A 27,716-nucleotide genomic window follows, 5' to 3' on the forward strand; every position below is an offset into this window, starting at 1 on the left:
CCAGCCTATAGCATCACATTGAAATGACCATCCTTGTATTAGGCAAATTGTCCTGTTCTGATGCTATCAGAATCTGGACACTATGTTCCATCGTGGTTTAATGTGTTCTCTTCTAGGGCGTGAGGAAGAAACAATTGACAGAGAACCCAAAACGCCATCTCTACCTGAACCAGGTAGTAAAATGTTAACAACTAGTAGAGTTGAAGTCCATGTTGCTGAGAGAGCCATTTCCTGCTGTGGCCCTCTCTGCCTTGATGCTCTGTTGCAGTCAGGGCTGAATGTATGGATAGCTCAGTTGGTTAGAGTTTGGTGCTGGTAATGCTAAGGTTGTAGGTTCAATCCCCGTAAGCGACAGCTGCATTTCCCTGCATTGCAGGGGGTTGGACTGGATGATCCTCAGGGTACCTTCCACCTCTAGTTATCTATTAATAATTGCTGAATTGCTCAAGTCAAAATGTCGGTGTGTGATACAGTAGTCAGTATCCCAACAACCACTGTGTTCCTTAAAACAGCAACAGATGCAAACCTATGTTTCTAGTCTACAGAGATAGGTTTGCCGTACAATGGTAATACAGTGGTACCTCTGGTTACGTACTTAATTTGTTCCAGAGGTCTGTTCTTAACCTGAAACTGTTCTTAACCTGAAGCACCACTTTAGCTAATGGGGCCTCCTGCTGCTGCCGTGACATCAGAGCAAGATTTCTGTTCTCATCCTGAAGCAAAGTTCTTAACCCGAGGTAATATTTCTGGGTTAGCAGAAGTGTAACGTGAAGCGTATGTAACCTGAAGCGTATGTAACCCGAGGTACCACTGTACACAGGAATATTTTGGAATGCAGAGGGAGCCTGAGTGAGAGAAGAGGTTAGCAGCTGAAGCCTGAGCCCTGTGATGTCCCCAGTGTTTAGTATAGAAGCAGAACAATAGAAAATTTGCAAAGACACAATGCTGATATTTTTCCAGGTCTTCTCTCTCCCTCTCTCTGCAATTTGGATTTTGCTTTCGGTTTCATTTTGGCACCGAGTACAAACAGCTTTGATTGTCGATTGCATACGGCTTCTGGCACATTTAGTTTATTGCACAATGAATGTGTAAAAGTTTCCATTTGATGTGCACGCTCCATCGATATGCTCGAGGCGGTGAGCCTGTTGCAGGGATATTGCATTTTCCAGGCACTCTTCAATCTTTTATAGTGGTTGCTTTTGCCAGATAATGGATCAATGGTTGATCAGAGTCTACTGTGCGGGATGTGGAAATGCAAGTATGTTGGGTAGGTTTGCCAGCGTTTTCAGCAGCACCTGCTCCTCTCCCCCCAGGCAGTTATGGGAACTGTAGACATTAGCAAATGACAATGCTCCATACTGTGTAAAATGTCAGGTGACGATTTCTGTAGGTCACACACAGATTAAAAGCACATAAGCAGGCCACACAAGACTGTATGGTCAGTTGGCAAACCTCCTCGCTGGCAGCAGCAGGAAACTTTTTTAAAATGATAAGCCAGTCATTAGTCAATTACCACTAGGAATGGATGAATCTGTCAATTTTGGTTTCTCTCAGTATCTTATTTTTCTGACCCTAAACGTACTTCTCCACCTTTCTGCAGCCATTTGAGATTTTTCTAAAAAACACTGAATTCCACATGAAAACGTGTAAGGGTTTCAGTGCAGATTTCTCACAGGGTTGCCATATGTCCTCTTTTTCCAGGACATGCCCTCTTTTTCGTGGTTGTGTAATTTGAGAGTCATCATAGCAATCCATAGTTAAAAGTAGAAGTCGGCAAATGTGTCCTCTTTTCGGCTCTTCGGAATACGGCAACCCTAGCAAGCATATTTTTGTATGCGGTTTTAACCAGCCTACACATCTTTGCAAGTGATTTCCCCCAGCACAATGCATTTTGTATGTGCTTTCATGAATATATGCATTTATATGCACACTTTCCTATAATATATCGTTTTGGTATGTAGGCACTTTCTCACTGAAATGCAAATGAAATCAAAATTCTCTCTCTTCTCCACTTGTATCACTTAGTGCATTATCATAACACTTTGCAAACCAGTGTAGTTTTAATTTCCCTTAAGGGAAAAAAAAAAAAGCTTTTCTTTCAAACCTGTGCCCTCTCCCTCTCCTCAGTTGGAGTATATGAGACACTCAGGTTTTGGGGAAAGAGGGGCAGACAGTAGGAAGGCTGCAGTAAAACTTTTCCTAGGGCCAGCACATGACAATGGGACATCTCTGCCTTTTCCCATCCTGCTCTGTTCCTCGTGATACGCTGCCCGAGTAATGTCTCATGGTACAGCCGGCCCTAACAGTTCTGTCCAAATCTGCTGTTTCCCCAGCCACTCTGGGCGGCTTCCAACAAAACACTAAAATACAACAACCTATTCAACATTAAAAGCTTCCCTAAACAGGGCTGCCTTTAGATGTCTTCTAAAAGTTTGGTAGTTCTTTTTCTCTTTGACATCTGGTGGGAGGGTGTTCCACAGGGCAGGTGCCACTACCGAGAAGGCCCTCTGCCTGCTTCCCTGTAACTTGGCTTCTCGCAGGGAGGGAACCACCAGAAGGCCCTCGGCGCTGGACCTCAGTGTCCGGGCAGAACGATGGAGGTGGTGTAAAACGATGGAGGTGGTTGCAGTAAAAGGAGGACTGCATGTTTAGGGAAGCTTTTAATGTTTTATAGGTTATTGTATTTTGGTGTTCTGTTGGAAGCCACCCAGAGTGGCTGGGGAAACCCAGCCAGATGGGCGGGGTATAAATAAATTATTATTATTATTATTATTATTATTATTATTATTATTATTACTATTACCATCATGGTGGCGGCGAGGGAGCTGCTTTCCTCTGTGCCCTCACCTTTTAAACTTTTTCATTCTTCCCCAGTGAGCCCTTTGCTGCCTCTTTCTCTTGTTGGGCTCCTCAGCACCTTAGGGGTTCTTCTGATAGTTTCCAACTTGTCCTTCCTGGGCTGTTTACTCTGCCGGCGACAGGTCCGAACTCCCAAAGGTAAGCAGAGCCATAGCTCACTACTAAGGAATGGGGCATGGGGAAATTCATACTGTCTGCTCTGCATAAGAGCCCTAGAAACACTGGGCACTGAAGGTAAATTCAGAATCATTGACTGGCTCTCCAGTTCTAATAACATGAAGAAGGTTTTTGCTCCCTATCCACATTTTTCATGCCATTGCATTATTTTATACACCGCTATCATGTCCCACCTAAGTAGCAAGGAGTGAATCTGTCCAGGTTCTCTCCATTTCTCATTTTCCCAGTCTTCTGTTCAGCTCTCCCTGTTTTCACATCAGCTTGTGATGTCATTTTAAAGCCCAAATGAGAATTCGTCAGCATTTTAGTGTGAATTTATATTACTAGACACCTGTGTTTATGTACCTTGTTCCTGAGATATACATTTTTTTGCAAAGGGATTTCCCTTAAAGCAATCTATTATTTTCAGGGATATATGCATTGTGCACACACTTTGCATCAGTACATGCATTTTTGTGCCCACGTCCTGTGTGGTGTGTTGCAAAATCCAATGAATGTCAATGAATGACTGCATTTTGCTTTGGGATAATTTCAGAAAGTGTGACTTAGTTGGGTTTACCTTTAGATGCAAATTGAATCCAGTTCCTCCCCATCCATTTCCTTTATGTGCATTTTCTCTAAACTCACCCCCTTCGCCTTAATGTTGTAATTTTTTCGGACGGGGGAGCTGCTCCTTCCACAGTGTTGGGCTCCATTGACTCCCACCCACCCACCCACCCACTGCCTTTGTATGACCCTTCTTTTGTTTCTCTTTCTCCTTGCAGTTGATGGAACCCAAGAAGAAGTCAAGTAAGTATTAACTGGGCAGGAGGGAAGGAGGCCGGGGGGGGGGGGGAAGTACCCACCACTTTCCACAGAATTATCTTTTGCACATGTAGCAACTGTGAGACTAGGAGACGCTGCTTAGAACCATCAAGTTGGAAGGGGATGTGGAAGTCATCTAGCTTAACCCCATTCAATTCAGGCTCTGCAATGCAGGATGCAACCAGAGCATCCCTGACTGGTGGCTGTCAACCCTCTGCTTTAAATACCTCCACCACCTCTTGAGTCAGTCTCCACCACTGAACAGCTCTTCAGGTGAAACCTTTCACAGCAGCACATCTGGAGGGACAATGCACTGACCAATTTTCTTTCCGGTTATGTGGCTGTTAAAGGCCCAGGAGATCTCCCCCCCCCAAAAAAAAGCTTTTAGGCAAAATCAACTGCTAAACCACTAGACACCAGTGCCGTAGCCTGAAAAGGCTTATGGGGTACTGAGTGGTAGCTAGCGGCTCAATAAGACTTGGAGGATTGAAGGCGGTGAAACCAATGGTGTGGATCAAGAGCCAATGAGATTTGGAGGTGGAGCTAATGAGAGGAAGAGCTACCCTCTGATTTGTTGTAAGTAAGACGGGCAGGCAGGGGCTGACTGAGGGCAGACTGAGATTAGTGGGGCATTCCTCATTCACCCTAGTTGATCACCCTCCCCAGAATGTTGTTGCTATTTCAGGGGAAAGGTGAGATTTGGGAACAACTATGCAGTGAGCAAGTGGCTGAAACTTGGCACGCGGCCAGCCCAGCTGGAGGAGCAGAGCTCTGAGGTAAGCACATCTCTCTGGGGCTTGGGAATTGTGGGTACAACATCCAGGTAGCATGTAGGACCAGAAAAGAACCCAGCCAGGTCTAGTCTTGTGCCTTCAGCAATATCTTCCTTGGCTGAGATTAGTAGGTGAATTTTTTCATGATACAGAGAATATAGACTGCCTGTTGTGGTCTGCAGATGGTCTGGAGATGCATGGGTGCAGAAGCTGGTACAAAAGGCAGCAACCATGGCAACAAGAGTCCAGGAATACAACAACCACAAAGAAAAATAAATCTATCGGGGTGGGGGTGGGGAACAGCTCCATCCTTTGTTCCCAGTGCTTCTTTTTAAGTTTGCTGTTTTTTCCCCCAAGGGAGGCAAACTTGACATTGAGACAAAGGCAACTGGATCTGCTCACTGGTAACACCCATTCAACATCAAGGCTTCAGCCCCCGAAAAAGTAAATGTTGCAGTGTTGTGCAACAAGGTTATGTTCAATGTTAGTCCTACTTGGAGTAGACCCATTGAAATTAATGGACATGAGTAATGTAGGCCCATTCATTTCAACGGTTCCACCCTTAGTTGGGTACAATGCACAGTCAGTTTTACAGGGAGTTCAGAATTCTGCATCAGTCAATCCAGTTTCTGCAATAGGGATAATTTACACTAGCCAGTGAAGTTTAGCACAAATTGTAGGAGGCAATTAAATGTATGAATCTTTGTTACCCACTTGTGTGGGTAAATTTAAAATATTTTACTTACAGATTCAAAGGTCTGTTACCATGTTCCATGCAGCGGCAAGGAGGACACAGGCAAAATACTGTAGAAAATGCAGCAAGATAGTTTCATACTAAAGAGAGTCATCTCCCAATAGACCAGCCTTCGCCAACCAGGTGCTCTCCAGATGTTTTGGACTACAACTCCCATCAACCCAAGCTGGCATGGCAGGGCTGGCTGGGGCTGATGGGAGTTGTAGTCCGAAAACATCTAGAGAGTATCAGGTTGGCCAAGGCTGTTGTAGACCATGGTTTCCAGACTCTCCACGATCAGGGTCAACCTTCATAGGAGTGCGAGAAATTTGACCTTGCTTTGGGGGGAAAAATCACAGTAGACCTTCTTAGGATTTTGAGCTGCCAACAAGGGGCTCTGATAGATTCCTAGTGAAAAACTGCCTAGTACCTGAGAAGTCCCCTATGTGAAAGTTAGATGGCTGGAAGCTGCCAAAGAAGGGACAATGGACGGGGGTCAGTGGACCTGATACAGGCAGTAGATATTGTCCTTTTTCCTGGGAATAGAGCTGGTTGGTTTGGTCTTTCTCTGCAGGGGAGCTCTCCCAAGACAACATCAACAGGCACTGAGGCTACTGCAAGGGGCTGGTCCCAGCCAGGCCACCACACTGACAGTGAGATGGATGCTAGTGTCACAGGTGGGCAGGTGTTGACATGTTATTTCTCCTCTGCCCGCTTTTCCCTCTAAGCCACAGTACCATAATCTGGAATCACAGCAAATCCCAAATATCAGTGCTCTGTTTCAGCACTAGGGTGACATTCCCATCCGGGCAACTTTCCGTGGGTCATGTGTCAGTGGTGGGAGAAGCAGCAGATTTAGTTTCTGCCTTTGTACATTAGGCTACACACTCTCTCGCTGTCTTCATCCAAACAAGCAAGAGGAACCACCAGAGTTCAAGGATACATTCCAACCAGGCAAAATGCTCAGGGGGAGAAGCTGGACCACTGAGAGGTGGGGCCTGGGGAGAATTCCAAGGGCCAGGCAGAGAGTGGCCCCATCCCTGCTCCTGAGGAACAATCTCAGGTCCCTGAAGGCAGGCTTCCTTCATCACTGCAGACCCCGATATTGCACCCACAGGGCTTGGTTCTCCAGGTCAGCACGAGTACGAGGAAGTGAGGCTGCCCCGGCAGTATGAAGAAATGAAGCCTCTGTATGAGAGATGGTACCCCCAGGAGGAATCATGGATTTATGAGTATGCTGTGAGTACCTGGGGAAGAGGCTTAACAGTGGGGGAAGAGAGTCACAATGAACGCTCCTTCTGAACCAAGTCCACAGGACTTGTCCTCTCTTGTATGTTTCATTGTGAGTCATGGATTCCCTCGTTTCCTCCACCTTCCTCATTTCAAAAAAGACACCCAAAAGGAAGTCAGAGAGTGTCCCATATTAGCCCTGTAGTGTATATTATATTGGAAGATAGGAAGATGCTTTGTACTGAGTTAGACCATTGGTCCATGTAGCTCGGTGTTGTCCACACTGACTGGCAGCAGCTCAGCAGGGTTTCAAGCAGGAGATTCTCCCAGCCCTATCTGGAAATGCTGGGGATTGAATTTGGGACCTTTCTACCAGCAACCACATTTGCCCAATGAGGAGAGGAAGTAGACTGGCACCTGCTGGACTGGTAGGAAAAAGGACTCCACAAAACTTTTTTTCAGATTGAAAAACAAGTTCTGGAACATAGAAAGCTGCCTTATACCGAGTCAGGTCAGTACTGCCTACTCTGACAGGCAGTCATTCATCTCAGGCAGAGGTCTCTCCCACCACCGCAGGTCCTTTTAGTTGAGATGCCAGGGGTGGAGCCTGGGACCTTCTGCACATAGAACGTGCCCTCTGCCTCTGAGCTATAGCCCTGCCTCCTTAGGAAGCTGCTTCAGACAGAGTCAGACCATGGTCCATCAACTCAGAATGGTCAGTGCAAGGAATGGGGAGCCTGTGGCCTTCTTGAGGTTGCTGAACTACAGCTCCCATCATTCCTGATAACTGACCATGCTAGCTGGGGCTGATGGGAGTTGCAGTCCAACAGCATCTGGAGGGCCACAAGTTCCCCATTCTTGGTCTATGCTGACAGTCAGCCCCTCTCGAGGCTTTCAAGCAGGAGTCTTGTCACATCTTGGATGGGATTAGAATCCTAGAACTGTAGAGCTGGAAGGGACCATGAGGGTCATCTAGTCCAACCCCCTGCAATGCAGGATTCATTTGCCCAATGTGGGGCTCAAACCCACAGCCCTGAGATTAAGAGCCTCACACTCTACCAACTGAGCTATCCACAGGGATATTTTACCTGCTATATTTTTCTATTTTAGGATTGAAAGCAGATGCCCGACCACCAAGCTGTGCCCTTTCTCATTAAAGGAATGGGGGCTGGGGCTTTGGCCTTGATAGATGAGGCCAGAATCCATTTAGCCCAGCTCTTGTTTGTCAGCCTGGGCCAACCAGATGCAGGACATGTAGGCAATGGCCTCCTGCTGTAGAGCTGGTGTTCAGAGGTAGAGTGCTCCCACACATGGCAGCTCCATTTAGTTACAGTGGTGGTGAGTCAGTGATACCTCTGGCCTCCGCCCATTGTCTCCTGCAGTTGGGAAATGGAGGGAACCTCAGCAAGTCTTTCTTCCCTTATATCTAGGGTGATTATCAGCGAAGCAGAAGATCAGTGGATGGCTATGCGGACGTGACACAGGTCTACGACCCTGTGGCAGATTTTCTGCCCCTGGATGGGGATCTGCCTTTTGAGCAACGAGGGGAGCTGGTCTGAGCAAAAGCTGCAGCAAGGCTGCTTCTGATCCGTCACCCAGGATTCGAATCCGTACTCAGCCATGAAGCTTTGCTGGGTGACGCCTTGGGCCAGGCACCGTCTCTCAGCCTAACCTACTTCGCAGGGGGGTTGTTGTGAGGCTAAAATGAGGAGCGGGGGGAGGGGGATAAAGAACCATGCACACCCACCATGAACTCCTTGGAGGAAAGGTTGCAATAAATAAATCTACCATATATTTTTGAAAGTGATTTGTTTGTTCGCTATGAATTTGGAAACCTTGGAAGATACTGTAATCCACTTTGGGATGACAGCTCTGAGATCGAAGAGCAGCTTTTTATCTACGTTTGGATACAATCAGGTGCCATTTTGAATCAAGATGGTGGACTGAAAAGAGGCGCTGACTTGCGCCCAATATGGAGGGGGCCCAGCATGTGTTGCGTGTGTGTGTGACTGTTGCATTGTCTAGAGAAGGCCACTGTCACCATACCTGACCTGAGGAGAGAAGGTGCTGCCCCACATGTGCCTCCGTCTCCCTTGCTGCTCCTTGGCTACCTCTGCCACCTCCTCAGGGACATGCTGCCTTCCTTTTCTTCCCCTGGACCTTCCCCTTCTGGCAGCCATGAGGGGGAATGCAGGCAGCAGCAGTGCCACCTCAGCTCTACTCAGCCCCCCCACATCCCAGAGGCACATTTCAGGAGCAGAAGGCCCCACAGCTCTGACTGCTGCTCTCCAGCGGCAGTGGCTTCCTGCCTGACACAGCCCTTGCCTTGCTAGCAGCCCAAGATGCTCCCTCCACAGACTCTTAGCCTGGCTCCTGGCATTCTTCATTCACAGAGAGCTGCCTCTTCCTCTTCCTCCCTGTGTTTGGCCTCCTCCGCCCCCTCAACCTTGAGGGGACCTGGTCCCCTGCCAACAAATATCGAGGGGGCCAAAGACACCTCAGCCTCATAGAGTTGGTGCGCCTGGGACCGACCCATTCAAACCTGCCCTGATTTCAACCGCTGATTTCAAAGCTACACTGCGCTTTTGCTTTCTCTGGTTTCCTTAGAAGCGCCAGGTACATGGCTGCTAGCAAAATGAGCAAATTATCTGGGGCTTGGCTGTGTGGCATGAAGTCGCTTCTGATAGCAGACCTCAACCCTTCCCTCTCTTGTGTTTCTATTCCCTCTTTTCCTTTGTTTGTGGGACTGTGGTCCAAGAATGCTGGCAGTGAGAGAAAGGCGCAAGCAGGCGAGTGCTGATGGGTTCACAGGTTCTGCACCGGGGCCGGAGTGTAGGCAGTGTGAGACGGAGACAGCGGAAAAGATTAAAAAGTGTGCTTCTTTATTGCCACAATTAGCTTGCTTCTGTTCCAATAACATATGGTTCATCATAAACCCTGGCATGTCCTCGCCTCCATTTAAATATTCCATTAGCACAAGCTTGGAGTGTTTATCAAGCTGAACACAGAGGAGGGCATGTGAAAGGTTGCCAGAGAGACAGAGAGAGAGAGAGAGAGAGAGAGAGAGAGAGAGAGAGAGAGATGGGAATGGGGAGGGATAAACACAAGATTATAGGATGTTGCCTTCTACTGAGTCAGACCACTGAGTCTATCCAGCTCAGTATTGTCTGCATTGACTGGCAGCAGCTCTGCAGGGTTTCAGGGTGAATTTTTTTCAGCCCTCCAGGGAGATGGACTCTAGGACCTTCTGCATGCAAAGCAATGTCCTACTACTTTGGGAAGGGTTCCCTCCATAGCTGTCAAGCGTCCCTTATTTGGCGGGACAGTCCCTTATCCCAGGGCCATGTCCCGCTGCTGTCCCTTATTGATGATGTCCCTTAAATAAGCTATTGAAGGTAATGGGACCCTTTCTATGTCCAGCTGTCCTTTGTCAACAACAAATTGTTGCTGTTTTTGTGTGTTGAATATATGCTATATGGTAATTTGTAGGACCTAATAGGTATCTAAATCCATTTGCACGCAACAAAATATGTATTTTATCAAAGTAATTGTTGATCCCTTATTTTGGCTGCTGATCCCTTATTTTCGAGGCTGCTGGTCCCTTATTTTCAAATCTGTAAGTTGACAGCTATGGTTCCCTCCTAGTTAGTGAGCAGGAATAATTCTTGCAGCAGCTGAATCTGCAGCAGTATTTTCCAGGAAAAGAAGCTGCAACTGCCAGAATTCTCCCTTTCTTCACAACAGTTAAGAAATCCCAGGGAGACTGGATTGGGTGTCTGGCAATTGCAAATGGGCTGATCGACTAGTTTCGGTTTCTCTTCCCTCCCCCCCCCCATCCAATTTCAGTTCTTCGCATTTCCGCATTAGTTTGCAGTTCATTCACATTTGAAGGTGGCTAATTAGGTTGGTTTGCCTTTAAATGCAAACTGGATCTGATTTCTCCCTACCCAGCAATGGGAAAAGAAGGGAGAGTCAAACTCCTCAAAGAGTTGTGGAGAGCAGGAATTGGTGGGACAGCATGGCTTAATAAGGCGAGACCGCCAAGAAATGGGATGGGTGGGGAGGATAGGAAAAGAAAGGGGAGGTGTGTTAATTTCCCCACTTTGTGGGGATACAAGCTGATGCAGTCATGGAGAGAGAGAGAGACAGAGAGAGAGAGAGAGAAAGACTGCTTCTTTGGCAATGAGCCAGAGATAAGAGTGTGAGCTACACAGAGCTCTCTCAATTAAGCCAGGGACCTGGCTACAGGTTTCTGCACACAGATGCTGTGAGCGGGTGCGTCACAGGCCGGAGCCTAAATCGAGAAAAAACACGCAGTGTTTATCCCCGCAGCTTAGAACACGGAAGGCCCCCACCTTGCCTGAGGGCCTCCAGACCGATTCCAAGCGTCAGAGGGGCAGCACTGAAAAAGTGTGCATATTGTCATTTGCCTCAGGTTATTGTGAGGCGTAATTAAGTCGGCTGCCAACTTCATCTCCTGAGAGGGCACCTCTAACTTCTTAAAAGGGCAGTTCTCTACCACAACGTTGTTTCGAGGCTGGCTTAAGCGTTGCAGCTCCTTCCTCACCGCAGGGACTCCTGGAAACTGTGATTTGGGTGAACTACAGTTCCAAGGGTTCCCCAGTTGTGGAGAGAGAAGGAACAACAATTAAGCCAGTTAATTTTGTAGAGAAACACCTGGAGGCAGGGGCAAGACACCCGCAGCCCTCCAGACATTGCTGAACTTCAAGTCCCATCATCCCTGATCTCTGGCCAGGCTGGACTCCACTCATGGGAGTGGTGGTTCAACAACATCTGGGTACCACAAGGTAGCTGCCCGTAAGATTTGCACAGAAGGGATAATTTCGGCAGTTGCGGCTTGGAAGATCACTCCCATGCCACAGTTTCAAGAAGCTCGAACCATTGGAATTTCCTTTCCCCCTTCTGTGCAATTCTTTGAATTAAAAAGTTACAGGAACTCTCTTAGGTTTTAAGACGTAGCATCAATAAGTGGATCACACCAGAGATGGCCTAAACAGCAACTCAGTTTCACCGAAGTAATTCCTCCAGCAAAGGCCAGCCCTGTGCTACTATACGATCCAAATTTTGCCAAAAACCAATATGGTTCAATTACAACAATCCATTTCACAGAAATGATACTTGTGGCAGCTAAGAGGATAGAGAGGGGCGGACCTGGCAGCTGCCTCCCCCTCCCTTGCATGCAAGGATACCAAACAGGAGCACTTAGAACTCCAGTGGGGGAAGCAGCTGGTCGACAGAATTCGCACTCGGAGCCTGAACTGTTTCCTTGCTGATGAGGGTGAGCCCAGTGGTGCTGGGTGGTGGTGGAGGAGTACCTTTTTTCCCTGCCTGCTCATTAGCCTGGGGCTGAAAGGTTGCAGTGACAGTGAGGAAGGCAAAGCCCTCCACACTGTCAGCACTGCAGTGGGTCACCTGCAGTGGGAAGATAATCCGGTGCCACTGGGGATAGACTATTGGCCGGCATCAGCAAGGAAAGTCGGGCAGACAACCTCCCTATCCAATAAGTTAAATATAGGCAGCACAAGGCAAAGTTGCCTTGTCACATAAGATAAAACAACATAAACAACAACGCCCCCCCCCAATTGACACTCCTTCACTTCCTGGGCGGCTGAAAAAGAGACGGTGTTCTGCCAAGGAGCGTAGCTTGACAGGAGGTCTTCATGGGAAAGAGGGGAGATGAGCTGGTCCGGGGCCCAAACGGCGGCTCCTAAGCAACAGGCGTAGCTGCAGAGGGAAGCAGACAACAATCATTCAAAGATGAAGGATAGCTTTTCCTTCTTGGGCTCTTCCCGATGCAGCTAGGGATGAACGGATCTGCCCATTTCGGTTTCTCCCAGCTTCTCATCCTTCCAGTCTTCAGTTCTCCACATTTTTGCATCAGTCTACTGATTTTTTTTTTTTTTTTTGCAACAAGTGCACTTGAAAATCCATCAGCTTCTTAGTGTGCATTTCTCCTAACGCAGACATTTCTGTAGGCGATTTTTATTCAGCATACACATTTTCCCCCAAGCAATTTCCCCTAATGGCATGCATTTTTTCTCGGGGTACGTTAGTTCCTCTAATCACACAATTTTTTAATGCCCCCTTTCGCTTAACATATGCCTTTTTTTGAGCAGGTGGGAGAACTCCACCGCAGAATTCGGAGAAGTGCAAATTTCTCAGGACAGCTGCATTTTGAGCTGCGTGTTGCAAATTTGGTAGGTCCTGATGAAAATGCAAAGTGAACTAAATTTAGCTCCCCCTGCCCACTGCCACCAACCATAGATCCTCCCCCAGCTGACCTGTTCTGTTGCTGGGCCTGGTGCCAACAGGTGAACGGGTTGTTCGTTCTCCAGGTTCCGCGCACTGGGATCAGCCCAGTGATGCAGCAGGAGGCGCACAATCTGCTCCTGAAAGGTGTGTCCATGCAGACCAGCGGCCATGTGCAAGGCAGTGTTCCCGTGGGCCTGAGGACAGAGATTTCCCCTCCAAGTTAGCCTGCACAATATCCATTTATTGCAGATTTATTAACCCAAACTTACTGAAGCAGTGTGCAATAAAATAAGACAAAATGCAAAAAGATTGCAAACTCAGCAATGCTAAAAGCAGTAAAGCAATTTCTACCATTGTGAAACTATTGGTTTTTTTCACATAAGCAACTGCAACACACTTCGGGAAAGGCTTCTTAAAGAAAAAAATGTCTTCAATAGCCCCCTAATTGCTAAAAGGCTAGGTGTTTGCCAGATTTCGGCTGATAACTGATTCCAGGCGGCTGGAGCTGCAACACTAAAATCCTGGTCTTTAGGGCACAACCAGCTCATCTCTGGGGCATGTGGTACTGTCAGCAGTACGCCATCTGGGGAGTACAACTGCTTGACATGGATGTGTGGGTCAAGGCCATAGCTGTCAACTTTTCCCTTTTATTGCGAGGAATCCTATTCGGAATAAGGGAATTTCCCTTAAAAAGGGGGAAACGTTGACAGCTTATGGTCAAGGCAGTTCCTCAGGTCCATTGCAACTCTTTCCAAAGTTCCAGAAAATGCTGACGGACATGTCAGAGAATTCTGACGAAGAAAAAAATGGAATCAGAAATTGCTGGTGTTCATTTCTTCATCCCGTGGCCAGAAGGGAACTCAGTCCAGTGAATACAATGGGCATTTGCTGTTTCCTCTTGCTTTCAGTCCACAAGTGACATGTAATTGATTACATTAACCCCCCCCCCACTTGCACTGTGTTTCCTTTGCATCCTGCAAGGCCGTGCTTTGGTTTCCGAACGTTTTGGAAGTCGAATGGACTTCCGGAACAGATTCCATTTTACTTCCAAGGTACGACTGTACAGGGCAGAACAGAAAATGATGGCTTCTTACATCCCTGAGGAACAGGACACCCAGCAGCAAACTTGTTTAACATGCCATTTCTCCCTCTGCCCTTTTAGCTGAGCCTCAGTGCTACTCAGGATCAGTCCTGGGGAAGCTGGAGCAGCCTTTGGGCCACGGCAGGTGCGAATCACCTCCCCAATATTCCTCTTCGCTTTTCAAGGGAACCATCCATTGGCATCAATGGCATAGAATTGTAGAGTTTGAAGGGACCACCAGAGCATAGCTGTCAACCGTCCCTTATTTGGCGGGAAACTCCCTTATCCCAGCGCTGTGTCCCGCTGCTGTCCCTTATTGATGATGTCCCTTAAATTTCCTGGGTTTCAAAGGAAGCAGCTCCTCTCCCTCCCTCCCTGCTGGCCAGGGAGGAGGAAGGCTCCAACTGTGTTGCTTGGCTGCCTGCCCCGCTCCCCTCTGGCCTCTCACCAGCCTCGCCCCCGGGAGCCCCTCCCTGCCAAGACTGGCGGGAGCCTCAGGCCCTTCCGCCGCCATCCTCCTCGCGGCCACCGAACTGAGCATCTCTGCTTGGGGTCTCCCCTCTGCCTGCCGCCACCTCTCCCACTAGGCCGTACTGCGGCTGCGCCGCCGATGGACCCGGATGCGATGGGCAACCTGGCACGGCCTATGAATTGCTGAGGAGCCTTGAGAGGGGAGCGAGGGCAACCATAGAGAAAGAAGTTCAGAGAGAGGAGGTGGAGGTGCGGGCAGGTGTTCCAAGGGCTAACCATAGAGGGGGAAAGCGGAGGAAGGACCACAAGCGCTTCTCCTATAGTTTTGTAGTGGTAGACTAGCATAGATGGTCTGATCTGCAGGTTTACTTCAGGTGCTCTTCCCCCCCCCCTTCCTCCTGCCCCGCCTGATGGAACTGAGAGCTGCAGATGGAGCACGAGAGAAAAGATACAGAACTGCAGCAGCATCTTCATAGCTTGGACTTCGTTTTGCACGAAAAGTGGTTGCTGCTTGTAGTTATTTAATTGCAGTGTTTCATCAGCTGGTATTTTGAGCAGCAACCTCTGGAAATGAAGGGCTAAAAACCGGCGCTGCTCTCCCAAATTATCTGGTCCCTTTTAACTTCTTATTTCATCTGGTTGACTGAAATCCTTTATTTTGGCTGCTGATCCCTTATTTGTGAGGCTGCTGGTCCCTGATTTTCAAATCTGTAAGTTGACAGCTATGCACCAGAGTCATCTAGTCTAACCCTCTGCAATGCAGGAATCTTTTTGCCCAACGTGGGGTTCGAACCCATAACCCTGAGATTAAGAGGGGCATGCTCCCCTCGCAATGCAAACAGCAGCGTTGGAGAGATCATCATGGGAGAGAGGGAGGAAGAAAAAGTATAACTTTCCCTCTCCCTTTCCTAAGGTCCCAAAGCTGCAACTGACATAGACAAAAACCTGCATGTTAACTGCCACGGTCCAAATGAACCCACGTGACATGTGATTCTCAGAGCTGGGCCCTCTGTCGCAAGGTGCTGAGCAGGCTTGATCTGCTCTCTGAGGGCCACCAGTTCTACCCACCCTTCTGCCTTTCATGAGACAAAACAACAACAACACCATAATGGAAAAACTCCTTTCTATCCCCAACCTTGGGCAACAGCGCCCCCTAGCAGAGAAAACCCAGAAGCACACCTTCATATTGACAAAGTTCTGGAGTTCTCCTTCAGGCAGCTGGAGAAGGAACTGGATCAAAGGCAGGTTCGCAGCTTGGACAGCCAAATGCAGAATGGTTTTGCTGCTCTTCAGTTCCTAGAAAAGGGAGGAAACTGTCAGGAGGCCAGATGCAATCTCCAGGATGGGCTGGCCAAGCTTTCTTGGCTAATCACAAAAGAGAACCTTTCTGGGTGGGAGAACATCTGCTTTGCATGCAGACGATCCCAGGTTCAGTCCCTGGCACCTCCAGGTAGGACTGGGAGAGAAATTCTAGAAAGCAGCTGTCTGCCAGTGTAGACAATATTGAGTTAGATAAACAAACAAACAGTCTGACTCAGGGTGAGGCACTTTGCCAGTCCTGTTTAGAAGTGCTTCCATAATGTCAATATGTCATGATGTCAGTGGGAGAGCTTCAAGTGTACACGAGAAATCTAGATTTATGCAATTAAAGTGAATTAAAGCATTTTCTTGCCCTGGTGAAACAAATCCACTTTAAAAAAGAAGACGACTTTTTGCAGTTAGGAAAGTGATGAGTTAAGTCACCGAAAAGTGTGAGAGGAACAAATGGGAAAACACTAGCAAATGAATAATGCTAATTGTTAAATAAATCAGAAGGAATTTCCAGTAAAGACAGGTCGTAGTCTAACCTCCATGTAAGCTTTGTGCAAACAAATCAGGGTAAATGCTCAATAAACAGGCCATCTGGAGGATCGCAGAGCACCCTAAGTGGTACACACTGAATGGTCACATTCTTCCCCATGATGGCAAGATCTATTTTTCTATCTTAATTATGGCAACAATAGCCAAATTCTGCAAATGCTTTGCTATGTCTCCTTCTTTTGCTCTCTTTTTGGTTGATGCAGAAGTGGCCACCTTGGTCTCCTGGCCTGGGGAGAAGGAACCCCTCCTCAGAGCCCACCCGCCCACCTACCTGGCTCTTGTAGTTGGCCCCGAGTTCGAGGAGCAAGCGAATACAGAGCAGGAAGTTCTGGAGCTGCTGCTGAGACAACGGATCCATGCTTTGGGACTGGAAGGCAGCATTGTGAGCTATGACAGCACAATGCAAGGGGGCCAGACCTACCGGAAGAGTGCAGAAAGGGGTGTCAAAGACTCCACACGTTAGCAGTGTGCAAAATAATATGCATTCACAACTTGAGAATGTTTCTGGGAATACACAGCACTCTCTGATCATCTTACCTTCAAAATTTCTGGCATCGACATTGACTGGGATACCAGTCACCATGACGGCCTGGGAAAGAATCCAGAAGAGATTGTCATTCTGACATGTGCTTAGAACAGATTAAATCCCAACCTAATGAAAGCCCAGCAAGTAGATGTCGGCCATGGACCGAGTGGCTCTAACACCTAGCTGCTTCAACAGTATTTGCTGGAAAAGCAGAGAAAAAGGGCAGGAGGATTACTATAAATATATACAGTGGTACCTCGGGTTAAGAACTTAATTCGTTCTGGAGGTCCGTTCTTAACCTGAAACTGTTCTTAACCTGAAGCACCACTTTAGCTAATGGGGCCTCCCGCTGTCACCGTGCTGCTGGAGCACGATTTCTGTTCTCATCTGAAGCAAAGTTCTTAACCCGAGGTACTATTTATGGGTTAGCAGAGTCTGTAACCTGAAAAGTTTGTAACCTGAAGCATATGTAACCCAAGGTACCACTGTAGACCTTTTCCCTGCTGTAGTGACTATGGCATCATAGCCTGTTTCATTGTGTTTTAAAGGCGTTGTAAGCTGCCTCAAGATCATCAGTTGGTCGACAGGCTATAAATACTCCTAAACGAATAAATAGCATTTTATCGGATACCCATTGTCCATGCGTGAAGAGCAAGCGATGGGGAAAGCATTGGACTGCTGTATGTGCTATCGTGCTGCTAACATTTGCAGGAGTATAAAAAGGAACAAATGACGGAAACGCTGCTGCAATGTGAACTCTGCGATGAGGCACCGTGAGGCCCAGATCCCACCAACCCCAACTATTGGCCCCGCTGGCTCATGGGAGTTGGAGTTGGAGGTGGCTGGGTGCTATAGTGGAGAGCCAGCGTGGTGTAGTGGTTAAGAGCGGTAGTCTCATAATCTGGTGAACCGGGTTCGCCTCCCCACTCCTCCACATGCAGCTGCTGGGTGACCTTGGGCTAGTCACACTTCTCTGAAGTCTCTCAGCCCCACTCACCTCACAGAGTGTTTGTTGTGGGGGAGGAAGGGAAAGGAGAATGTTAGCTGCTTTGAGACTCCTTCGAGTAGTGATAAAGCAGGATATCAAATCCAAACTCTTCTTCTTCTTCTTCTGAAGGAACAGCCCAGCTGCTGCCCTTGAGCTTTTGCCACCTGAGGCAATTGCCTCACTTTACCTGATGATAGGGCTGGCCTTGCTAGCAGCGATGGGACCATAGACAGCTGCCTTGTACTGAATCAGGCCATTAATATTGCCTGCAGTGACTGCCAGAGGCTCTCCAGGATTCCAGGCAGGGAATATTTCCCACAGGGGCATAGCTAGCTGCTCCAGCACCTGGAGCAGCGGGGGTGGGGTGATCCGCGCACGGGGGTGGCTAGGCGATCCGCACACAGGGTTGGCATGGCGAGCTGCCCACAGAGTCCGCCTGGTGGACGCAAGCCCCATGCTGCCATTTTGGGCAGAGCGGGGCCTCGAGCCACTGTGTCACTCCCAGGAGAGATGTGTGGCCCGGGCGTGCTGCAGGCCAGACCCTGTGGTAAGTGCTGCCCCCCGTGGTGTGCTATTTTGTCACCCCCCTCAAGGATGACACCCGCGGCGGACCAGACATCCCACGCCCCACTTCCTAGGCCCCTGATTTCCCTGCCCTACTGGGAGATGCCTGGGATTGAACCAGAGACCTTTTGCATGCAAGGCAGGTGCTCTACCAATGAGCTATGCCTTTCCCCTGCGGCGCTCCAGGTATTGTTGGGTAGCGACTCCCATCATTCTTAAATGTTGGCCATGCAATAGGGACACTCACCTCAATGACACTGGGCAGCCCATAGGTGGCGCCAAGGTGCAGCACAGTCTGCCCCTTCTGGTCTGCAGCGTTGACATCTGCTCCCAGCACGATCAGGTCCTTCACGATCCCAGGTTGATTTGCTGCAGCCGCCACTAGCAGCGGAGTCTGGGCGCACAGAGAGGAATAGCAGTGAGTGGCTGGGAGTGGCAGAGCTCAGCCTTGCCAGGCGCCTGGTTCTAGGCAGCTATCTAGGGCAGCAGTTGATAGGCAACAGGCAGCAGTTGACAGAAGGGAACATTCGCTACTTCAATGCATATACACCAGGCGTGCAAAGCCTGTTTCAGCCTGAGGTCTGCATTTCCTTTTGGGCAACCTTCTGAGGGCCACATGCCAATGGTGGGAGGGGCCATAGGCAAAAGTGGGTGGAGCAATGAATGCAAATATCACCTTTGTAGCATAGGCTAAGTTTCTGCACACCCATCACCCATCCCAACAAGCAAGAGGCATTAGTGGACTGCAAGGTGTTACAGGGGAGCTGGACAGGAGGCACATTTAGTGAAGAGCAGAGAGATAATCATCATCATCATCATTTATATATATATATATATATATATATATATATATGCTTTCGTAGATTTTCACGGGTACAGGAATGCAGGTTTTGGTGTCCTCGGGTGTCTTCCCGTGTAAAAGTTGGGGTGTCTAGGCGACGTTTCGACGAGGTCTCACTCGTCATCTTCAGGCTGGTGCTTTCGGCTTCTTGTTACTGGAACAGAGCAGGATCTCAGTGTTTGAGTTCCTATAAATACTGTAGAGGGGGTGTGGTGTATAGCCTCCAATGTTCTGGGCAGAGAGGAAGTTCCCAGGCTAGTGTGCCTTTTCTTCCTCTCTGCCCAGAACATTGGAGGCTATACACCACACCCCCTCTACAGTATTTATAGGAACTCAAACACTGAGATCCTGCTCTGTTCCAGTAACAAGAAGCCGAAAGCACCAGCCTGAAGATGACGAGTGAGACCTCGTCGAAACGTCGCCTAGACACCCCAACTTTTACACGGGAAGACACCCGAGGACACCAAAACCTGCATATATATATATATATATATATATATATATATACCCCGCCCATCTGGCTGGGTTTCCCCAGCCACTCTGGGCGGCTTCCAACAGAATATTAAAATACAATAATCAATTAAACATTAAAAACTTCCCTAAACAGGGCTGCTTTCAGATGTCTGGGCTTCTCTCTCTTTTTTTTTTTTTTTAAAAAAAATAATTTTTATTAATTTTACAACATAAACAAAAAACAAACAAACATAACACGACTTCCCCAAACCTCCCCTTCACTGCATCCTTATTTTAAAATTTTTTTAGCAATCCTTCATCCCTTTTTATATTTAATTCTCTTTAAAGCTTTTTTTTTTAAATTTCAATTTTTACAGCTGTAATTCTTTATATCCAATCCCTTGACATCTTAACATTCCGAAATTTTGCAACAATTTTTAAGATAGATTTTGAATTTTTTCCAGTCTTCTTCCACTGTCTCTCTCTTCTGGTCACGGATTCTGCCGGTCATCTCTGCCAGTCCCATAAATTCAGTCACCTTGGTCTGCCATTCTTCCAGAGTAGGTACTTCTTTAGTCTTCCAATACTTCGCCAAAAGAATTCAGATGTCTGGGCTTCTCACAGGGAGGGACACTGAGTTCCTGCACCGAGGGCCTTCTGGCAGTTCCCTCACTGCAAGAAGTGAAGCCACAGGGAACCTGGCAGAGGGCCTTCTCAGTAGTGGTGCCTGCCCTGTGGAATGCCCTCCCATCAGATATCAAGGAAATCAACTACTCTCTGGCTTTTAAAAGACTTTTAGAAACTTCCCTAAACAGGACTGCCTTCAGATGTCTTCTAAATGTGAGATAGTTGTTTCTTTCTTTGACATTTATTTACTTTTTATCCCTTTATTTTATAAATTGCCTGATGGGTTTTAAAATAGCTGTCACAGCAGGATGCAATATGGAATAACAGAGAACATAAATTGAATTTCTAAACATGTATGAACCAGAAATGAAGTACATATACCGTTAGAATGGCAGAGTAAGTGCATTTGAAAACACACACAAGAAAAGAAATCAGAATAATCAGTGAAAGTCACAACAAATAGGTTGCCTGGAAACCTGTAGGAAAGAATAGAGTGATATTCATCTAAGATACTCATAGCAGACACTCTGAAATGAATGGACATAACTCCATGGACTGGCGTTGGACTGACCTTGGATATATTCCATAGCAAATACGTAGCTTATGAAATAAATTCTAAATGCTATAGGGCTGTCGCCAATGCTCGTCCTACTTAGACTAGACCCATTCAAATTAATGCGATCAAGCCTATCTTTAGATCCATTAATTTCAGATGAGTATGCTGGATTCAGATGATAAGCAAGGAGATTCTGACTAAACATTAGGAAGAACTTTCTGATGGTAAGAGCTGTTTGACGGTGGAATGGTCTCCCTCGGGAGATGATGGACTTTCCTTCCTTGGGGGTTTTAAGACAGAAGTTGGGTGGCCATCTGTCAGGGATTCTTCAGCTGTTTTTCCTGTATTGCAGGGGGTTGGAATAGATACCACTCTGGGTCCCTCCCAGTCCTACTGTTATGTACTAAGCTTGGATCCTAGAACAATAGGCAGGTAGGATCCTAGAATGCAACAACTGATTGGCTTGCAGGAGAAGACCAATCAGGCTCCTGGAGGAAGTTAATCAGCCTATTAGGCTGGTAGGATCGTAGAATGCAACAACTGATTGGCCTGCAGGAGAAGACCAATCAGGCTCCAGGAGGGAAGCAGAATCAGCCAGTCAGACGGGACTCATCGTGTAAATAATGTACAGTCATACCTTGGGTTATGGATGCTTCGGGTTGCGCGATTTCGGGTTGTGCACCGCGCCGAACCCGGAAGTACCAGAACGGGTTACTTCTGGGTTTCGGCGCTTGCGCATGTGCAGAAGCGCTAAATTGCACTTTGCGCATGCGCGGAAGTGCCGAATCGCGAACCGCACGTGGGCAGATGCGGCGCTGCGGGTTGCGAACGTCCTTCCCGCATGGATCACGTTCGCAACCCGAGCGTCCACTGTATATAAAAGCCTACAGTTTCGGGGGAAATTCAATCACTGTTTTACAAGCTGCAATAAAGAGCATGAAATCACTGCAGGACTCCGAGTACATTTCACCTACAATTCTATGATTCTATGCGTAGGACTTAGTTAGAGACAACCCTATGAGACAGCTGGAGAAAGATATTCATGTGCCTCCTCCATGCAAGGAGAATTAAGCCCAGGCCTCATCCTCACCTTCCCCCTGTGCTCTTTGACGTCAAGCTGGCCACACTCCCGGAATACCTCAGCAGTAGCATATGCCAGTGGCCGGTGTCCTTTGGCCACATATAGATGCAGAAACCTGAAGAGGAGAGGGGCACGGAATAGTTTAAGAACTTGGTGGTCCGCAGACAAGACTCTTCTCCCCTGGCAATGCCGCGAGAGAACCGCCTGACATAGTGGCTGGAGTCTCGGACTAGGACCAAGGAGACCCTGGTTCTGATCCCTGCTCAGCCATAGATTTCACACGGGCCAATGGTTCTCCCTCTTTCTCAGAATTAGCCTGCCTTGCATGGTTTTTGGGAGGATAAAAGCTGGGGACAGAACCACGTGTAGAAAGGTGGCATCTAAATGTCAAATAAATGTAATAAACACACAATATAACAATCTATACGTGTATAAGAAACAAATTTTGAAACAATGACTATAAAGAGAAATAGAGTACATTTCACCATAGTGGGGAAGACTGTGCTGAGGCATACCTGCTCAGAGTCACTAAATTGTTCATGGGCAATTTCCCTACTCTCCCTTCTTAGGGTTCTTCGTCTTTATTTGTCCAACTAGGGTCATATCCACATGTGATCATACATTTAGGGCACATGCCTTCCCCCAAAGAATCATGGGAACTGCAGTTTACAGCTGTATTTCCCGGTACCCATATCACACTACAACTCCCATGATTTTTTTCTAACCCTAACCCAATTTTTTTAAATGAATGTGATCCTGGGCCAGACAGAGGACTATCTGCTATAAAGTAGGACACACAGCCACCTTACTTCAAAGGGGACAAAGTGAGGACCCGAGTGGGATGGTATTCAAAGCAATTTCCTGGGGGGTGGGGTGGGTGGGAATCAGTGCCCTCACCACCGGCAACAGACTTACGTGTCTCCATCCTCATCTTGATGTAGCAGAAGAGGCAGTTCTGTATTCCGGATCTCCGCCCGAGCTTGGGCCAGTTCCCCAGGATCCACTTCCATGGATGAGGCCGGGAAATTCTCCTCGGGAAGGAGGCATGGGTTGTTCATTTCTTGCTGCAGGCAGACGCCCCCAGAAGCGGGGAAGAGGTCCAAAGGCCCCGTTTCAGAGACTGCCGTCTGTGTGGAAGAAACCATGGTAAAGAAGCATTGCAATATTACCAATCTTTTCCCCCCAGATATACATCAGGGTTGCCAATGTGGGCAAATTTATGTTCACAGAGGCATTTCCTTCTCCCGCCAAAATTAGGCTTAGAAACAGTTTCTGACTCTGAACCTCCCTGGGGCAAGCATTCCACAAATGGGGAGTGGAGGTACATTCCCAAGGATATCCTTGGAAGAGGAAAATTGCTGTTTAAAAAAACAGATTAAGATGATAGCATGAGCCCCTTCCTTGTCTCCAGTTTGTTTGTCTCCCCCCCCCCAATAATTTTTATTAATTTTTTCCAAATACCTTAAACACAATACAACTTAACAATACTATTCTCCTTTCAATCTATATCTTATCCGAATTAACTTCCCTCCACCCCTCTTCTGGCTTCTCTACGTTGCTCTTACTTAAGCGTGATTACTCTATATACATTCTATAAATGTCTATAATTCCTTAGTAAATTTTTGCATTATACTTTAGTCATACATTCCTTGTTATATTACAGCATTACATATTGTGGTCTAACCAAATGTTTACAATAAACGTTTTGAGTTTTATTTCAGTCCTGTGAGTGTCTTTATTTATGTACTGTCTCCAGTTTGAGCCACTCCTCACCCACGCACATCCCCTCATAATTCCACATTCACCTCATAATCCACCGCTGACGCCATCTTGGAACCGTACACTGCCTCGGTGGTACTAGGTCCTCCTGGCCCATAAACACTGGCTTCCAAAGAAGTAAAGGGGTTGATGATGCCATACTGGGGCCCTGGATGTGGAAGGAGGTAGTTCTTGGTGGGGTCCACTGGCTGGTAGTGGCAGTCGGCAGGGAAGGCTGCTTGGCTTGAGGTGTCTGGCTGCCAGGTGGGAAAGGCCGCGACTAGGTAATCGGGAGCAGCTGTCTGTCCTGGAGTAGGTCCTCTTCCCTCAGCTGCTCTGGGGGGCTCTAGGAAGAGGGACTCAGATGAGCAAAGAATACAGAAGCAGAAGAAAAGCCCTGCTGGATCAGGCCAGTGGTCTCTCTAGCCCAGCATCCTGTTCTTACTGGGGCCAAACAGATGCCCATGGGAAGCCCGAAAGCAGGACCCGAGCTCAAGACAACCTCTCCCTTCCTGTGGTTTCCAGCAACTGGGACACAGAAGCATACTGCCTCCACCAGTGCAGACAGAACGTTAGTAGCCATTTCAGGCGCACCGACTCTATGGGGGAAGAAAAGCATCCCAGTGTGTCCCTATCCACTCACCTGTTCGGTTGGCTTCGAAAACTCCCGGGGGTACCTGCAGAGGAAGAGTAAAAAAAGAGGATCAGTAATGTGCCTGGTAAAGGTAATAAAGCGGTTGTGTCTGGACCAGTGTGGTGTAGTGGTTAAGAGCGGTGGACTCGTAATCTGGTGAATCGGGTTCGCTTCCCTGCTCCTCCACATGCAGCTGCTGGGTGATCTTGGACTTCTCTGAAGTCTCTCAGCCTCACTCACCTCAAGAGTGTTTGTTGTGGGGGAGGAAGGGAAAGGAGATGGTTAGCCGCTTTGAGGCTCCTTAGGGTAGTGATCAAACGGGATATCAAATCCAAATGCAAACATGCTATGGTCGTCACTCTAGACTAGGCTGCCCCTTAATCTGACCCCAAATGTTCATTCGTATGGTCCCCAATTCATAACGTAGGAAGAAGCCACCTTATGCTGAGTCAGAACAATGGTCCATCTACCCTCATGGACGATGGACCAATGTTCTGATTCAGCGGAAGGCAACTTCTTCACATGTTATGAATTGGGGACCACGTGAATGAACATTTGGGGTACGTTCTACCCTATGTGGTGGACCTGTAAAAGGGTTGGGAAAAAAAATGTTTAAAAGTACTTTTCAAAAACAAACAGACCAGAGTCCTTTTTGTTGGGGATAATTCAGATGAAAATTCCCAGGTGTCAAAAAAGATTATTTATGTATGCCTCTTCTGTGGTCTGTGTTTTGTTAGCCCCAAAATGGAAAACGAGCGAAGTCCCAGCTAAAGAAAAATGGCACCTTAAACTGATAGGACATATAGAATAAGAGAACAAGAAGAACATACGTTTAAAGAAGATTGGAAAATGTTTATTGAATATATGGGGGGGAATTGTGTATATTTGAAAACATGGGCAGCATTAAGATAAATTCAACAGTGTAAATAAGTTTAGGTGGATGTAATAATGGAATACTGAATGGTTTAATTTATATAAAATATGCAGGGATTTATGCTATGCAAAATGAACCAAGGAAAGAGAAGAGGTAAGGTCATTGATATTTTGAGGTTTAACAGAAAATTTAATAATAATAATAATAATAAATTTTATTTATATCCCGCCCTCCCCAGCCGAAGCCGGGCTCAGGGCGGCTAACAACACTAAAACAGTACAACATTTAATAAAAATTATGGGGGTGGGGGTGGGGGAGAACATTGGTCCGTCTAACTCCACTGACTGGCAGTTGCTCTCCAGGGTTTCAGGCAGGATCTTCCCCCAGCCCGACCTGGAAATGCTGGGGATTTTATTTGGGATTGAACCCTGGGCCTTCTGCATGCAAGACAGAAGCTCTAACACAAGGCTAGAGCCCTCGTCTCAAAGAATGCAAACCAGGTGCAGCTAGCCTAGATGACGGACCCTAACTTAGAAGGCTGAGACAAATTCATTGGACGAGAAGGCTGCCAACAGGTACCAGTCATGATGGCCACATGGAACCTCTTGTTAGAATTCCTGCTCCGTGATTGCAGTCATGGGATTGTTGTCTATCACATAACGGTGTATGTTTTGACTCCACAAAGTGGGAAGTGACGGAGACAGGATGTTTGTGTTACTGTGTTCTGTGAAGTGGGGCTATTGTCCTTTGTTCTTTTTCTCTTTGCCGTCTGATGCTAGAGAGAGAGAAGGAGCCATGTTGCAGTGCTCCATGTGTGTTTATATGTAAATAAAGTAGATTAGCCAAAATGCTCAGTTGCTGAGGTCTGTCACACGAACTGCGAAGACTCTGCAGATCCCTAAGTGTGCCGGTGTCTGTTGGCATCGGTCGCTGTGATGTTCAGGCTGAAGAAAGCTTTTGAAGCTCCCAAACGATTGACCAGGAGGGAGAGAACATGCCAGTTGGGCATGTGTCTCTGCCAGGGTCCTACTCAAGTGCAGGACAAGCTCCTGACACCTCTATGCTCAGAAGCAACAGCCACTGAATGCTTGCTGTGGGGAGCAATAGCAGCAGGAGAGGGCTGCTGCCTCGCTGTCCTGCTGGGAAGTTTCCTGGAGACATCTAGCTGGAAGGGGCTGCTGGAAGCAAGGAACAATCGCAACTGGTTTCAGCGGATGACTCACCTGGGGTCCAGTGCTGTGGCCAAGGACCATCTGCTGTTGCCTTTTTTGTTCCAGTAATTCCCGCACAGTCTGGGGTGCTAAACTGCTGCGTGGAACTTTGCAACCTGAAAGCAGAGAGAGCAAATGGAGTTGTCAGGATTGAGAGGAGGACAGCTCTACCTTAGGATCAGATCATTTCCTAAAAGCATGCAAGCATCCCACCTTCAGAGTGTCTATTTCAGGGGTAGGCAACCTAAGGCCTGTGGGACGGATGCAGCCCAATCGCCTTCTCAATCCGGCCTGCGGATGGTCTGGGAATCAACGTGTTTTTACATGAGTAGAATGTGTCCTTTTATTTAAAATGCATCTCTGGGTTATTTGTGGGGCATAGGAATTCATTCATTCCCCCCCCCCCAAAAAAATATAGTCTGGCCCAAAACATGGTCTGAGGCACGATGGACCAGCCCACGGCTGAAAAAGGTTGCTGACCCCTGGTCTATTTCATCAGTGGGGAAGCTACAGCCTAGTTAGCCCCACCAGGCCTCACCATTTGGCCCATGGGGCCATTTTTGCCAAGCCATACTGACGTACCCCACTAGGGCATGTTGAAATTTCAAAAAAATGAAGGGTGCTGAAACATTGTAACATGACTTGGGAATTCAAAATATATTTTGGTTAAATTAATATAATTTAGTTTGGCTTGGTAAGTAAAAGGTGTGTAAAATTGTATAGAAATCATGAAAAATGATTTGCCAAGTTAGATTACATTCCTATTATTCTTATTGTTAAGCATTACCTGACATTTTCAGAAAACAAAATTGAAATTCTTTGCCTTCCCGAAAGCCTCATGTGCTTCTTCATCAAACGTACTTTCAAGCTAAATGTTGTCCAGTCACAAAAAAGAATAACAGCTCTGAATTTCTCACACCCCAAAACTTATTTGTAAGACCCGTCACTGAAGAAATTTGAAAAAATTAAGTCTCAGCAACTAAAATGGCACTCCTTACTACACCACTCTTGATATAACATATGATATCAGTCAGGTGTAGGGGAGGTAAATCTGCAAATTCCTACTGAAAATGGGGTTTGAAGGCCCTGCCAATCACCTGAATGTTGGCTCTTTCAAAGCCCTGTGCATTTTCCAGGCAGAGGATGTCAGGTGATTGACAGGTAGGTGACCACACCTGTCAAGGTTGGCCTGACTGGGGATGAGGAAGCTAAGAATCTGATCTACAAATCCAATCCATTTCCCCATCCCTGGTCTACTTGAAAACAGACCCACAGCAAAGCTTCCCTGCTTGCAGAAAGCTAACCTGTCAAGAAAAGGATAAGCATCTTCCTCATGATGCAA

At 47.4% G+C, this 27,716-nt stretch overlaps 2 protein-coding genes across 2 annotated transcripts in view; one reads left to right on the plus strand and one right to left on the minus strand.

Moving 5' to 3' along the window:
* NPHS1 (NPHS1 adhesion molecule, nephrin) overlaps positions 1 to 8,262 on the plus strand; it is a 52,150-nt gene extending 43,888 nt beyond the window's left edge. Inside the window, exons 24-30 of the mRNA XM_081868676.1 lie at positions 117 to 173; positions 2,875 to 2,997; positions 3,801 to 3,825; positions 4,526 to 4,616; positions 5,921 to 6,023; positions 6,464 to 6,585; positions 8,007 to 8,262. Coding sequence (XP_081724802.1) covers positions 117 to 173; positions 2,875 to 2,997; positions 3,801 to 3,825; positions 4,526 to 4,616; positions 5,921 to 6,023; positions 6,464 to 6,585; positions 8,007 to 8,135 — 650 coding nt within the window. The 3' untranslated portion in view covers positions 8,136 to 8,262. The remainder of the gene's footprint in view (positions 1 to 116; positions 174 to 2,874; positions 2,998 to 3,800; positions 3,826 to 4,525; positions 4,617 to 5,920; positions 6,024 to 6,463; positions 6,586 to 8,006) is intronic.
* Positions 8,263 to 9,643: 1,381 nt separating this feature from the next.
* Positions 9,644 to 27,716, minus strand: part of NFKBID (NFKB inhibitor delta) — a gene marked incomplete at its 5' end in the record, with an annotated part of 34,536 nt that continues 16,463 nt past the window's right edge. The window contains 11 exons of the mRNA XM_081871541.1: positions 9,644 to 12,321; positions 12,879 to 13,043; positions 15,581 to 15,697; positions 16,533 to 16,678; positions 16,799 to 16,850; positions 18,587 to 18,733; positions 21,907 to 22,012; positions 22,813 to 23,024; positions 23,703 to 24,001; positions 24,299 to 24,332; positions 26,387 to 26,490. Of these exons, the coding sequence (XP_081727667.1) occupies positions 12,256 to 12,321; positions 12,879 to 13,043; positions 15,581 to 15,697; positions 16,533 to 16,678; positions 16,799 to 16,850; positions 18,587 to 18,733; positions 21,907 to 22,012; positions 22,813 to 23,024; positions 23,703 to 24,001; positions 24,299 to 24,332; positions 26,387 to 26,490 (1,448 nt within the window). The 3' untranslated portion in view covers positions 9,644 to 12,255. The remainder of the gene's footprint in view (positions 12,322 to 12,878; positions 13,044 to 15,580; positions 15,698 to 16,532; positions 16,679 to 16,798; positions 16,851 to 18,586; positions 18,734 to 21,906; positions 22,013 to 22,812; positions 23,025 to 23,702; positions 24,002 to 24,298; positions 24,333 to 26,386; positions 26,491 to 27,716) is intronic.

Source organism: Podarcis erhardii (genome assembly GCF_964252035.2).
Source record: "Podarcis erhardii genome assembly, chromosome: 7".
Lineage (NCBI taxonomy): Eukaryota > Metazoa > Chordata > Lepidosauria > Squamata > Lacertidae > Podarcis > Podarcis erhardii.